The sequence below is a fragment of the Podarcis bocagei genome (genome assembly GCF_964188305.1).
Source record: "Podarcis bocagei genome assembly, chromosome: 17".
NCBI classification, from domain to species: domain Eukaryota; kingdom Metazoa; phylum Chordata; class Lepidosauria; order Squamata; family Lacertidae; genus Podarcis; species Podarcis bocagei.
This window is the reverse complement of record NC_138143.1, coordinates 35734325-35748529: the sequence shown is the minus strand read 5'-3', so window position 1 is coordinate 35748529 and position 14205 is coordinate 35734325. Positions and strand designations below refer to the sequence as shown.

General features: G+C 39.0%; 1 protein-coding gene across 1 annotated transcript in view; it reads right to left on the bottom strand.

Moving 5' to 3' along the window:
* TEX15 (testis expressed 15, meiosis and synapsis associated) overlaps positions 1 to 14205 on the bottom strand; it is a 33503-nt gene that overhangs the window by 8002 nt on the left and 11296 nt on the right. Inside the window, exons 4-7 of the mRNA XM_081177155.1 lie at positions 13525 to 13771; positions 12521 to 12667; positions 7308 to 7470; positions 187 to 5792 (exon numbers count right to left, since the gene is read on the bottom strand). Of these exons, the coding sequence (XP_081033281.1) occupies positions 187 to 5792; positions 7308 to 7470; positions 12521 to 12667; positions 13525 to 13771 (6163 nt within the window). The remainder of the gene's footprint in view (positions 1 to 186; positions 5793 to 7307; positions 7471 to 12520; positions 12668 to 13524; positions 13772 to 14205) is intronic.

Genomic DNA, 14205 nt, shown 5'->3' with positions numbered 1-14205 from the left:
TAACCCAAGGTACCACTGTACATTGTGACTAGTAGCCATGTGTAATGCTTGCAGCATTTTTGAAGAATTCTATCACATTTGTGAACAAAAATAATACATTAAATATATTTAGAACCAAATAAATGTATGTATCATTGTCACTATATCATTCTTTAAAAACAGAAGTGTTGAGCTAAGTGGTTTTACCTTTATCTTTTTTGTACGCGAGGAATCACTCGTCTCCTCAGATGAACTGGAACAATCTTCTGAAGCGATACTGGCAGGTCTTTTGTGTTGAGACTGGGAATCTGAGGCCTGGGAAGCTGGTGGGCCACTGTTGCACATACTCTGTTTGGTGCTATGTTCTTCAGTGGTATCCAGACCTTGTCTTTTCAACTCGCAAGATTTTCTCCAGTTTTTAACCATTTGATATATAACCAGCGGCAAAGGTGACTTTTCCTGTTTAGAACAGATAAACTTCATATGCTCAATAGTCTTCATTATTTTCATAACGTGAGCCATTTTTCCTAAATCCTTCCTTTCACACACCATCAATTTGTCAAGAAGTGAAGAAAACTGATTGTAGTTGTATTCTAGTTCAGACACAGTGCTTCCATAGTTTAAACTTATAGTATATGGTACCAAGTTGACGCACATAGAACTGAAGGACTTCGATGTTTGTAGCATGTTTTTAGTTTCTGAAAGTTCTTTAAGCTCCCTTGAGAAAAGATGAAGCGCATACGAGCAATTCAAATTTTTTGAGAAGCCATGAATAGCTTTCCACTCATTCTGAAGTTCAGAGATGGAAGAGTCTATAATTTCTATAAGGTTGCCTTTCCGGTAAGAGAAGGAAGCCATTTTTTCTTGACATCTTAAAAGTTCAGGTGTAAGTGATGTATCAAACCATAATAAACTTCGAAATCTTGGTTTATCTACTCTTCTTGCTATTGAGTTTTGGAGAAAAAGAACTGTTTCATATACCATTGTCATTTCAGCATACACTTCAACAGCTTCTGGTTTCAAAATGGTAGGATTTATGCCACCACTTTTCAAGAATCCCAGCACATTTTCTTTTGTGATCAAAACACTGTCACTCTCTTCCTGTAAAATCTGAAAATACTGTTTCAACATTTCCATATGCTCTGTACATCTGCACAGGAGCTGTTGTAATCTCTCAGTATCTGAAGACTGCACTTCATCTAATATTTCACCAATACAACCAATATCCTGGCGTACAATGAGGGACTTTGTAATACAATAATTTGCCTCTTGTTGCTTGCTTGCCATTTCACAATTGCTAGAGTCCACTGAAGATTTCTTGAAAGTCTGTTCTTCAACAGCACCGTTGAAGTTTCTTCTTCCAAACTCCTCTATCATAAGCTGGTAAGTCTCATAGAGCTTAGATAGGTCAGCTTCATTTATTTTGATTGCTTGTCTTTCCTCACCTTTAAAATCTCCATTTATAAACTTAACTTTTTCTGTCCAAGCAAGACTTTTAGCAGCATCAAAAAATATGTGCTCAAGTCCAAACAGTGATGCTTTTATATTCACATCTTCACAGGTTTTTATGAATTCTACTTTTGTAGCAATAATATCCATGATGACCCAAAGATGCTCTTCCTTTTCTGCCCTCAGATTAATGCCAGCAGTTTTAGATTTGCTTATTAAATCTACTGTATTTTTTCTTGCATGTTCTAAGTCATCAAGAGTATCTCCAAAGTTAGCTCCACAAACATATGGGACAGAAAGGAAAAAATCAGAGAAATTGTAATTGCTTTTCATTGCTTGTTCACATTCCTCTATTTCTCGCCTCAACTTCAAGAAGGAATAGTAAGAATTATGTTCCCATCTTGTGTTATTAAAGGCATTCACTAATTGCTTGTGATGGGATTGTAACTCATTAAGAGCATTGTATTCTAGTCTTCTCTGAAAAGCAGGATAGAAATTTGATTGTTGTTGGTAACCTGACTCACCACCAAACAACTCACTACACAGTGAATCATCATACCAAAGAAAGCTTCGGAAGGTTGGTACACCTTCTATAAGTCTCTTCTTATTTTCAATGAATTCAATGGTTTCCATTATAATCTGTAGTTCAATCAGGGATTCTATAGCAGAAGGTTTCAATTTATTAATAGTCTGCATCCTTCTTTCAGTGCTCTCAAGTATCTCCCTCGAAACCAAGACATGTTCAGAAGAGCATTCCTGCTTTTTTTCAAAAGCTCTAACAAAGGAGGGAAGAACGCTTCTGCAAAATATAAGTTGTTCAAGTAATACATTCAAAGATGTGGTTTCATCTGCCTTTTTCAAGATCTCTGATATTTTAATGATAAAATCAAGGGATTTTTGTTCAAACCCTACTTCTGGATGTTTGATGTCATGACTGAGGTCTCTGCAGTTATTAAAAGGTTCATTTGAAAAACAGTTGTTTTCCAAGGACACAGGAGACAGTTCATAATCATTGGATGAAGCTTTGGCACTCAAACTTATCTTTATTTGCGGTGCTGGGGCTATTTCCAGAGCTTCGTTTTCATCAGAAAAAACATTTTCCAGCCTTATGGAAATATTATCTGGTTTTAAAATGTTCACTTTTGCAGAAGATTCTAATGCCGCTTGAACTGGCGTGGCAAGTTTAATTGCACTTGCCTTGATATCAGAGTCACAAGTCCTTTCATCTTTTCTTTTGTCTTCTTGATTGACACATGACTCCTTTTCCTCCACAGCTGTATTCAAATGTTTTGCACTATCTTTGCTTGTACATCTATTAACTTCAGAGCTGATGTCGTGCTCTGTGCTTACCATGCTGGTACTTACAATTTCTTGGGTATTATATCCAGAGATGACATTTAAATGAATCTTCTGCTCATTGCTCATAATGTGTTTGTCACTGCTTGGCTTTGTACTTTTCAATTCCATGGTATCTAAGCTAGTAGATTTCTCGGAGGCTGTTTGAAGTTTAGTTAGTTTTGCATTTCTCATGTTATCACAGCTACAAGGCATATCTGAAACGCAGCTAGATGAGGATCCACACTGTAGGACTTCACATGATTCTGATGATTCACTCGATTTTTTCCTTCCAGCTTTTGCTAATATTTTTAAAGATTTCTGAACCCTTCGATGTGCTTTTCTCAAGTGAAACATTGCTCCATCTATTTTTTGAGAAAGATGTTTGTTTTTACATAACAATGCTTGAGTGTTAAGAGTATTCAAAACATTCTTAATATACTCTTCAGACTGCACAAATGTTTCAACTTGTCCCTTGGACGATGAAGAAAATATATACTCTTCTGAATTGTTCTGTTCTTTCCTTCTGTGATGTTTGGTATTTTTCTCCTGCAACCATTTCATATCCTTTTTATGTCCTGAACATTTCCCCATATCTGTCTTCATTCTGAAAGAGCTATGAGGGGAATTCAGTTTTGGCTGAATTATGTTGGTGATTGTAATCTGCAGGTCAGGACATACAAACAATTCAGGTTTTTCTTCCGAATCATTTTTATTCTCTTCCACAGAGGGCTTTCCAGAAACCTTTGTACTCTGACTAGGTTTTTCTAAGAGACTATCCCAATCCATACGCTCTTGTAAATAATGATACACATCCTTTTTCTCCCAATAGTTTCCATTTTTACATGGCTTCTGTGATGTGGAGATACATTTTTTACACTCTCCTAATGTATTTTCAAAGTCACTAACAACGTTCAGGTTCTGGTCATTTACCTCTAAATCCTGTTCAAATACTTCTAGACTATCATCTTCACAAGAGGAATTACTGTTCAACTCTTCAAAATTTGCATTTGAAAGACCTGAAATCTCAGACTGAGATTGAGGGTTTTTTAATTCTATATCCTTTATATTCTCCAAAGGTACAGGAACAGAGGTACTTATCACAGAGGCAGTGCAATGTTTTTCTTGATAAGTCACCATGTCTGTACCTTTAGTTAGGTCTTCACATTTTTCTTTGCTATTGTTTATCAGCTTTCCTTCTGTTGTTGAGCCTCTACCTTGACCACTGAAGTTAAAGTCAGAATCTGAGCTTTCTGAATCCAAAATTTCAGGCTTACTTGAAGTCTCTATACAGCATTTTATATCACTTATCCAGTCCTCCTTGACATAATCTTCTTTTTCTGATGTTTCCTCTGCTGAACTTTCTGTTGAGGAAGGCATCTGCATTGTAGGGGTATCTCTTTTACCTTTTTCTTCCAACTCGCTTGTGTAAATTTGATCAAAATCACTGGTACTTGCTGCGGTGTTTGTTTTACAGTTCCTTTGTTCATCAACAAATATTCCTGAGGAAAGAAGACATTTTTTGCTATCTCTAAAAATATTTTTATCCAATGAAACTGACTCAGGAAGACACACACTTTTCCCATTAAAATCTCTCATTACTGTGTCACTTCCACAGGAAGCTGGGGATGGATGCACGATTCTCTCTCCAATAGAATTATCTTTTACTTTCTCTATAGTACAGCAGTCTTTTTCACCTACTGAGCTGTTTGCTACTTCACATGCTGTATATATTGGTTTATTAATGATTACAGGTGCTTCAATCTTATTGAATTTTTCAAATTCTGTCACCGCATGGCACCCATTTTGTTCAAAATTCTCTGCATCCATTTGATTCTCTATAGACTGCTCACTGAGATCTTCATCCCAGACTTCTCCCATAACATTTTCAGAAATATGCAGTTTTTTACAAACTTCAGACTGTAATGTGTAATCTTGGAGACTACAACTGTTAGCACTATCATTCTGTTCTTCCTCTGACGAAGTAAAATTGTTTTGAGCACATTTTGTATCCAAATTGGTTGAGCAATGCATTTCAGAAATGTAAGCATCTTCTTGTAATTGGCTCTCCATTTCTCCTCCCATCTTATAATTGCCAAATGCTGCACTTTCTGGATTTAGGTCTGGAAATTTCCATTCATTAATCAATGTTTTAGAAGGATTTAGGTGTAATGAGGGCAATTTTGAATGTCTTGTTCCTTTTTCTCCTCTTACATCTTCCATAAGGGTTCTGTCTGAATTATTAGTTTTGCAGACCTTTGATTTTAAAGAACTATCCCCTACATAGGTTTTCAAACAGTGATCTGTATTAGTATTCTGAGAACCCAAAATGTTTTTGTTGACACTACTTAACCCTTGCTCACCATTCACTGGGGAATCTTTATTTCTGTTTAACACAGATGGCAATATAGTCCCTTCCAAATTTTCTTCCCAATATGTTTTCTCCATATATTGCTTCTGACCAACTGCATTCTTGGAGTTAAGAAGAAAATTCTCAGTTGCAGGATATGGCATGCTTAGAGTAGCAGATACTTTCATTTCCAAGTTATAGTCCAGCTCATTCTCACACTGTGAAGATTGCTTCTCCAAGATTGCTTCTCCATTTTGCTTCTCTAGGACTTGTTCCCTTTTTTTTAACCTTGGATCCTTAATCAGTTTTGAAGTAATTACAGTACTTGAGCCGGTATCACAGGCAGGAGAAACTTCAGGATGAGTTTTCAAAGAAGAGTTTTTAATATGGGCACTTCTAACATTTCTGTTGACATCCAGATCAGGGGAACAATGAAGATTAATTTCCTTCGTTTCTATATGTGGGGAATCCCACCTTCCAGTAGATTTGGGCTTCATTTGGGTTTCAACTATAGAGCTGTTCCAGTTCTGTTGGCCTCCAGAAAATGAAGGAGATGCATTATTTTCTGAGTTTACTGCACAGCCTATCGTGGGCTTTCTGAAATGTTCATAGATGAGTTGGCTTTTGCCTATCCTTGTCACTCGTGTACAGTTTTCCAGTGGTAGTCTTCTTCCTCTTCCTGTAAATACAAGGAAACAGATTAAAGTATAGGGTTGTGAAGGTATTTTTGACCAAACTATGTGCAGTATCTTCAGGTTAAAATGTGGCAGTTCTGGGAGTGATGCTTCCTATGACATCAAAGAACAGTTGGCTACTGAGCAACTGAAACTTGACAAATTGATGTGCCTAACACTTCAACAAACCATTAATCTTCTTTTTAAAAAGAACAAACTGAATTCACAACATTCTGTGAGGATAAAGGTCAGTCTGGATGGAAAATAACTTTGCGTAGACCAACTTTAAGGAAGGAACAGCTACACGGACAAGGAGAGTAGACGGGAAGAGAAGAAGGGGAGAAAGGCTAGAGAGCATCTGAGATCAGGCATGGGAAAGGAACAACTGGAGTGAATGACTTAAGAGTGCACTCACAATGATTCATCTGTAGCCATGGCCTGCATTCTGCCTTTTTAATTTGGCACCATATGCAAGTCATGCTTCTTTCACCAGAGATTTAGAGAACATCAAATTCAAGCTGTGGTTGCAAAGGCACAACTGGGAGCACTTGCTGCCATGGCTTTACCAGTGCCATGCGTGGCAACATACATCAGTTTAGCGACGGGTGGGTGTGGCCTGTCCAAAGCTGTGTTGCAAGCCAACTGGGGAGGCCTGACAAGCCTAATTATGCCAGAAGTTTCCCTCTGCTGGAATAGGCAGCAGGATCATAAATAGGGAGGAATACCAGGAGGCAAAAATAAGGTGTGTGTATGTATGTATGTTTACTCAGAAGTAAGTTCCAATGGCTTCAATAGGAATTCCTCCCAAATAAGTGTACTTAGGATTGCTGCCTAAAGGAAAGAATTGCAAGAGAAGACAGGTGAAAGCAATAAAAGGGGATTTTTAATTTTATTTTGAAGACCACTCTAGATCTAAGGACAGAACAAGCTAAAACTTGTTGCCAGAAAGAGAGGCGAGACAAGAGTACAGGGCTAGGCAGGCAGGGGGAATTGGTAGAGAAACAGAATAGCTGAAGGACACAAGAAAAAAAAGGCAATCTAAATAGACAAAGACTTGAGGAAACAGCTGCATTCACATTAACCCATGGTTTGTCAAAGACTCGGGGTCGGGGTAGGCCGGTAGAGGACATTATCTGTAGTGGGCCTTAAGCTGTGGAACTCCCTTCCCCACGGAGGTGCATCTGGTTTCGGAGAATTCGGAAGACCCTTGCTTTTGACACTCGAAATATGTATGTTTTCAGGGCCCATCTTATTTTTATGGCTATAAGCTGTTTTGAATTGTTTTCAATATTGTATTTTAATGCTGTAACCTGCCCAGGGACCTTAGGGCAATAACAAACAAACAAACAAGAGATGTTTCACAGGTGAGCAAAGCCCAGTGCCACTGTAGCATAGAGAAGCATCTAGAGTGGCTGAACAAAGCATGGTTAGGGTTAGGGTCATACAAAATGGGAGGGGGCGGAAACAGGCATGTGTATTAATTTAAGAATATGAAATACACATTTATAAAATCAGCTTACCCACATGCTTAGGCAATTTTTGAGGTCTGCACTGCAAAGGTGTTGAAGCAGAGACAGTTGCATTTTTCTGATTAATGCGTTTTACTTCTATTACTGCATATGGAAGGCACTGCCTAGGCTTGTCCACTGGTTTTGAATGTTCACTGTATTCATAAAAATATATCTGCAAGTATGAAAAAATATCACAAGAATATCACTTGCAGGATTAGTAAAATTGCATCCTAGACAAAGTCTGCTAAAATAACTTTAGGTTTTGGTCATATTTCAGCAAAATTGACTTGTAAAACATCCACTACTTAAAAAAATATCTCTCCTTCCATTTATAACATAATACAAAACTAAAATTAAAGAAAAAAAATCTAAAATCGAACACTATAGTTATTATGGAAACATTCAAATATTTAATGGAAGAGCTTGAATTACTAGTTATTTTATTGCAATTTCAATATTTGATTATAAGCTGCCTTAAACTCTGAAAAGGGTAGTTTTTTTTTAATTTAATTTTTTAATTTATATATACCTGTTCCCTATCTTACTGAGAGCAGTCTTTGCAGCTCAGCTGCACAGCCAACATTTCCGGCCTCTAACACAGAAGACATAACTCTGTCTTCCTGTGCCAAAATTCCCGCAAGAACTCAGGAGCCTATCAGCAATAAAACTGGGCTTCCAGGCTCCCAAGTTGACCGGAGTGAAGGTTTGGCCCAGTCAGGTCCGCTCTGGGGTTATAAAGGTAGGGCTTGCAATGCACTCAGCACCAGAGCCTTTAGTTAGCACATAGGTGAAGAGCTGATTCTTCATATACCAAGTTCTCAAGCCTTGACAGGCTTAAATGGTCATAACCAGCACCACTTTGAATGGGTAAATGAAACAGACTAGTAGCCAGTAAAGATGAGAACAGTACTGTCATGTGCTTGTAATGCTCTAATACTAAAAGGAACATATTCTGCAGCAACTGAAACTTCTGAACCACCTTCAAAGGCAGTCCCATATGCAATGCATTATAGTAATCAAAATAGTAAGTCATCCTGCTTCCCGCAGCAGTTTCCTGAACTGCCCCCATCCCAGTTGTCAGTCCTGCCAGAAGCAAGAGGGCTGTGTGCACCTAGCACCACAAAGGAGTCCGACTAAATCAATTACAGAAGCATTATCCCTGTCTGTATGAATTCAAAACTATAAAGCAGGCATATCCAACTTCCAAGAGACTGCAATCTACTCCCAGTATATAAAAAAACCTGGCAGTGATCTACCCACTGTCATTGGAGGGAGGAGCGTGCGTGGGGTGGGTGGATTTATAAGCTTTCCCCCCCTTGTAACTTTTTGTACACGACAAGGAACCCGCAATCTATTGGTTGGACATCCCTGCTATAAAGCAATTGCTACCAAAATCATGAAAAGCTATTGTAAAAGCAAGCTGGTTAGAATGAAATCAACCCCCAAGCTGTTACAATCATCACACAAAACTCTTTAGCCATATGCAGACATCCACATCCCGTGAGAGATGATGGCCTGGTCCAAACTCATCCCCTTCCATTCTGGTATTTGCACATTGGATTTCAGTTACAAACACACACACACACCCCTTCGTTATTCTTTTTACGACTTTTTAATTTCTGGTGTTTGGTTGTTTGGCAAGTTATTCACTGTTCAGGCTCATGTGCTCAGATAAAGGCGGCGATAAATGGGTGTCAATGCTCTGAGTCCCAGATTATGAACTGTTGAACTGGACAAGTTTCCATCTCTTTCTAATGTCTCCCACTTCTTCTGGCTATAGGTACTACTTGGTGAAAAGTTCTCAAATGGTCCTCCAAATCTCTTAGAAGAGAATTTTCTCTTGTTTAGGTCTTGTATCCAGTTCTCTGTGCCTGGTGTGACTTGGGCTTTCAATGTTGGGAGGGTTATTCATTTTGCTGTGAGCATGGCTCAATGAAACCTGCCTTCCTGGCAGGTATGTAGCCAATTATTATGTTGGCGCCTCCTATGTAACAGGGATTTGTCCGGAACCAAGTTAATTCTAGTCTGTACTTCTGCCCCAAAGGGTTTGATTACAGGGCAGAGACGCATTTGAAATAAAAGGACACATTCTACTCATGTGGACCATCTGTGGGCCAGATTTAGAAGGTGATTGGGCCGGATCCGGGCCTTAGTTTGCCTACCCATGATTTACATCAACAGCAATGATCTGTGGATGTTAGGTCCATGCATCCAAGATGTGTTGATGTCCTGTAAGCCTGGAGGAATTATTTTCTAAGTCTAATGTCATGGGTACCTGATTTCATACAACACGGGTCTTTTCCCCACTGTGCAGTTATGTCTAATTGGCCTTAGTGTATTACATACTAATATGTATAGGGACTTACTGAGTTTTCCTGAGGTGATGGTATGTGGTGTTTGCAAGAGATCTGGTGTGTCTGCTGCACTCAGGACATCTGGGCCAAATTTTGCTCATATATTTTATTATCTTGATTATATTATCTTTACTTTAGATCTTGTGATTTATGTGGAAGTTGTTCCACTTAGTTGTGCATTTTCTGATGTTAGTTCAATTGGTAGAGTACGAGACACTAAATCTCAGGGTTTTGAGTTGGAGTCCCCCATTGCCTGGAGCATGGACTTGAACTGTGAAAAGACGCAATACAAAAAAAATTATGTATGTTCTGTGAGAGATACTCACTCTGCCCATGCTTTTCTTAAGTCAAGATTTTTGGCTCTTATATGTGGACTGCGTCTGATGGCAAGGTGGGCAAATGGGCCAAAGTGCATTTGGTTTGCTATTGCCAGCCAGGCTTGTGCGATAGCAGCTATGATGGGAGTTTATGTTGCAGAGTTTCCCAGTTGCTTAGAGTCTAGTGCTGCCCAGCTGTTTAGCTGACTAAATCTAGTTTTCTATCTGCCTACTGTGGGATTTCATAATCTGCTTCCTGTGGCCATTATGGAACTTGTGCAATTAGATAATACTTAAAATAAAAAAATTCCTTCCTGTAGCACCTTAAAGACCAACTAAGTTAGTTCTTGGTATAAGCTTTCGTGTGCATGCACACTTCTTCAGATACACCAGTCTGTATGGTGGGTGAATATTGGCCCATGCCCTATGGACATTGCCCCCAACTTCAGCTAGTTAACTTTGTATCCGTACAAGTGGCCAAAATAGTCTATTATTTTATTTTATTTATTAAATTTACATACTGTTCTATACCAACAGGTCTCAGGGCGGTTCCCAGGAGTGTTTGAAACTCCCATTGTTCTAGGCGCATTTTGCGACAGAGAATTTCATTAGCGCAAGCAGTTTCTGAGCTCTGGGTGCAGTACAGTGGTGCCCCGCAAGACGAATGCCTCGCAAGACGGAAAACCCGCTAGACGAAAGGGTTTTCCGTTTTTTGAGCTGCTTCGCAAGACGATTTTCCCTATGGGCTTGCTTTGCAAGACGAAAATGTCTTGCGAGTGTTCCGATTTTTTCCCGCTCCCCCCCTTTTTCTAATCCGCTAAGCCGCTAATAGCCTTTTAGCCGCTAATCCGCTAAGCCTTTAATAGCCGCTAAGCCTTTAATAGCCGCTAAACCGCTAATAGCGCTAATCCGCTAATAGGGTTGCTTCGCAAGACGAAAAAACCGCTAGACGAAGAGACTCGCAGAACGGATTAATTTCGTCTTGCGAGGCACCACTGTACTGCGCCCAAGATGTCAGACTGAAACTGCAGCATGGAAGGAAAGGAGGCCTTTTTTCTGCCTCTCCACTTCCAGCTACTCTCTGGAGAAGAGACCTTCTTTAGACTATTAGGGGGGTGAGTAACAGAAGGACTAGATCATGTGAAAAATGAACATAATATTTTAGCTGCAGTTCATTCATTTTCAGCTTTGTATTCTTGTTATAAAAAAGTGTGCCTAGACATTCTGTTGTTGCACCCGTAACCTAGGTTTAAGGTGCCATTTAGCTCCTAGCTTTCATAATGCATTTTCTAATACTGGCCCCTAGGATAAAACTAGAATATAAAACCACAAAATGCATAAAAACAAGAAACCACAATACTCCCCCAACACATTTAAAAGGCATATGATGTCAATCAACCAAAGGCCTGGTCAAATGATTGTTTTTGCCTGGCGCCTAAAGGTGTATAATGAAGGTGCTAGGCAAACCTCGCTGGGGAGAGAATTCCTGACAGGGAGCCACTGCAAAAAATGCCTGCTCTCATGTTGCCACCCTCTGGATCTATTGTGGAGGCACATGAAGAAGGACCTCAAAAGATGATCTCAGGGTCTGGGTAGGTTCATATGGGAAGAGGCGGTCCTTGAAGTATTGCCGTCCTGGGCCATTTAAGGCTTTATAGGTCAAAACCAGCACTCTGAATAGGGCCCAGAAACTAATTGGTAGCCAGCGCAGTTGGACCAGCATCGGTGTAATATGCTCAAACCCCCTTGCTCAGGTGAGCAACCTGCTTTCAAATTCTGCACTAGCTAAAGTTTCCAAACCGTCTTCAGAGGCAAACCTACATGATTGTCATAAATTTGGGGATAGAGATCTGCAGGTCCACTGAAAAAAAGCAGTGTGCCAGCTGCAAAAAGGGCTATCTTATACTTAAATCTTCAAAGATGAGGGCGCTGTGGTTTGGGAGACATGCTATGGGTGGAAATGCACTCCCCCCTAAAGCACCAAGTTTGCAGATTGGTAGTGTTTCTAGAGTTAATACTAGCAAGTGCAGACTGTGGTCAGGAGTGCTTTTTATCACCTTAAACTATGATGTGCTCTTTGTGGGTCTGCTTTCAAAACTTCGATGGCTGCAAAATGGTCAGGTCAGAGTCTGTGGTTTTTTCACATTTCAAATCCCATCACAACCCAATAGCAACAATAAATACCATTCCTTCCTTCTTCATCTGAAGACCTCCTCCAGAGAGGGGACTTTCCCTGTCATGGGGTCTCAGTTATGGAGTGCCCTTTTCAGAGAAGATAGTTTGGTGCCAACATGTCTTTTGGGTGTTGGGCAAAGACTTTATTAAGGTGGGCGTTCCAGCATGTTTTACAACTTTTACAAAACAGTTTTCTAGTTTTGCAACAGCCTCTGATAGTTGTACTGTTTTTAAGTTGTATTCTGCACTCAAAATAATAAATTAATAATAGAATATAAAAATTAAAAATAAAAGAACAAAGGTTCAAGAATACAACAAGCATAATGAAATATGACATCTGATTAGGTCGCATGTGCAAAAGTTAAGGATTCCCTACCAAAGAACCAATGGCCTGGTCCTCCAATGAATCCTTAACTGAAGGATGAACTCTGGACATGTGGCAATCAAATTTTGGAGTTGGATCCAAAGCAACTTTCTTCTTGCCTTTAGGAGGCTGAATTTTTTTCACTTTTCCTAAGAGAACCTATCAGATTAAATAAAAGAAAAGAGAGTTGTTTTCAGTAAAATGCTCATATAATTGCATTCAGTTACCTAGCTGGACATCTTTTCCTATGAAGTAAGTATATGGAACAAAGTGCTTTTTAAACACAGAAAAAAGTTCCACTCCCCTTAAGAGCATATAACTTTTTTTAAAAAAAGTCAATGTAAAATAATGAACTGTGAGTTAACAAACATGAAAATAAAATATACACCACAGACAAATATCAAGAATGCACTCCTATATTCTGATTTCAGATGGAGGGTTTCTTTAAAAAAACAGTATGTGATCTTATCACTCAACCATAGAGGCTTCAGTATAAAAACTTAATAGCTGGAGTAGACATAACACTTGTCCAAATGCAAGATATTTAAATCCTGCATAGGAAATGAAAATATAAATTCTTAAGAGTTTAGTAAAAATGTGTATGAATCTGAGGTATACTAACCACTATTATCTGAAGGTATTTCTGTGTTAGATTATGAATGAGGACCACTTTTTCACTCAGTTTGAAGATGGCCTGTAATTACCTCTTTGTTGTGACTGGAACACACTCAGCGCTTAACAAATCCAAACTGCTCCTCCCAACACCATCGTCTGACCCACGCATTGAGACTATAAAGCTGCACCTGTCTAGCTGGCCTTGTGCATGGAGCCAGTAGCATTTCAGAGAACGGTCCCGACTTTCAGCATCCTACCTAGCAACCTAAATTTGGCTTCTGCATACAAAAACGCATTATAGTCAGGGAAAAAAATCACTGGGATAAAAGATTCGGACACAAAACAACGACTCCTCATGCTACACACTTGCCTAGCATTTACCATTTCTGTATAAAACTTACCCTGAAAATAATGATATTTTCTATTGGGATTGAGTGTTCGGATGCATAATTCAGAGCAACATCAATGTGTCTGAATAAATATATGCCAAGTTGAGGATTTCCAAGTTCCTTCATAATCTTTAGTTGTTCTTTCTTGCAATGACCAGTGTGCAGGCCATTCTGACAAATGTTTGAGACTTCCTTGTTAGAGACAAGTAAAAAGCTAGATGTTTCTTTATCTTGCCTTCCTGCTTCACGCAACTTAGTCCTAGCAATAAAAAATAACACATTATACACATTTCCAAATAATTATATACACTTCAGATAAATGCTTCTTCACTTTCTTAAGATTATAAGTAATTTCATAATACTGGTGTATTTGATTTTCTTTATATCCACTTGCAAGAAAAGGTAACAATCTGGCCCTGACCACATTGCAAATGGATGGTTGCTTAATAGTTGATGGTTTTCTTTAGTACATTGTAATTGGCTGTTTTAGTATGATGGCTCTTCTACATGCCATGGATTGTTTTATGTCCAAGAGAGAGAGTCTGGTCTGATGAGTAAAGCTGCTGCCTATCTCTAAAACTGAAAAAATGTAATACTGTTAATCTTGTTATTACAACCCATTGAGCCATGTGAGTTTCAAGGAGGTGGATGATTCAGGATGAATGGGCATGTATTTCCTGCAGAATGGAGCTT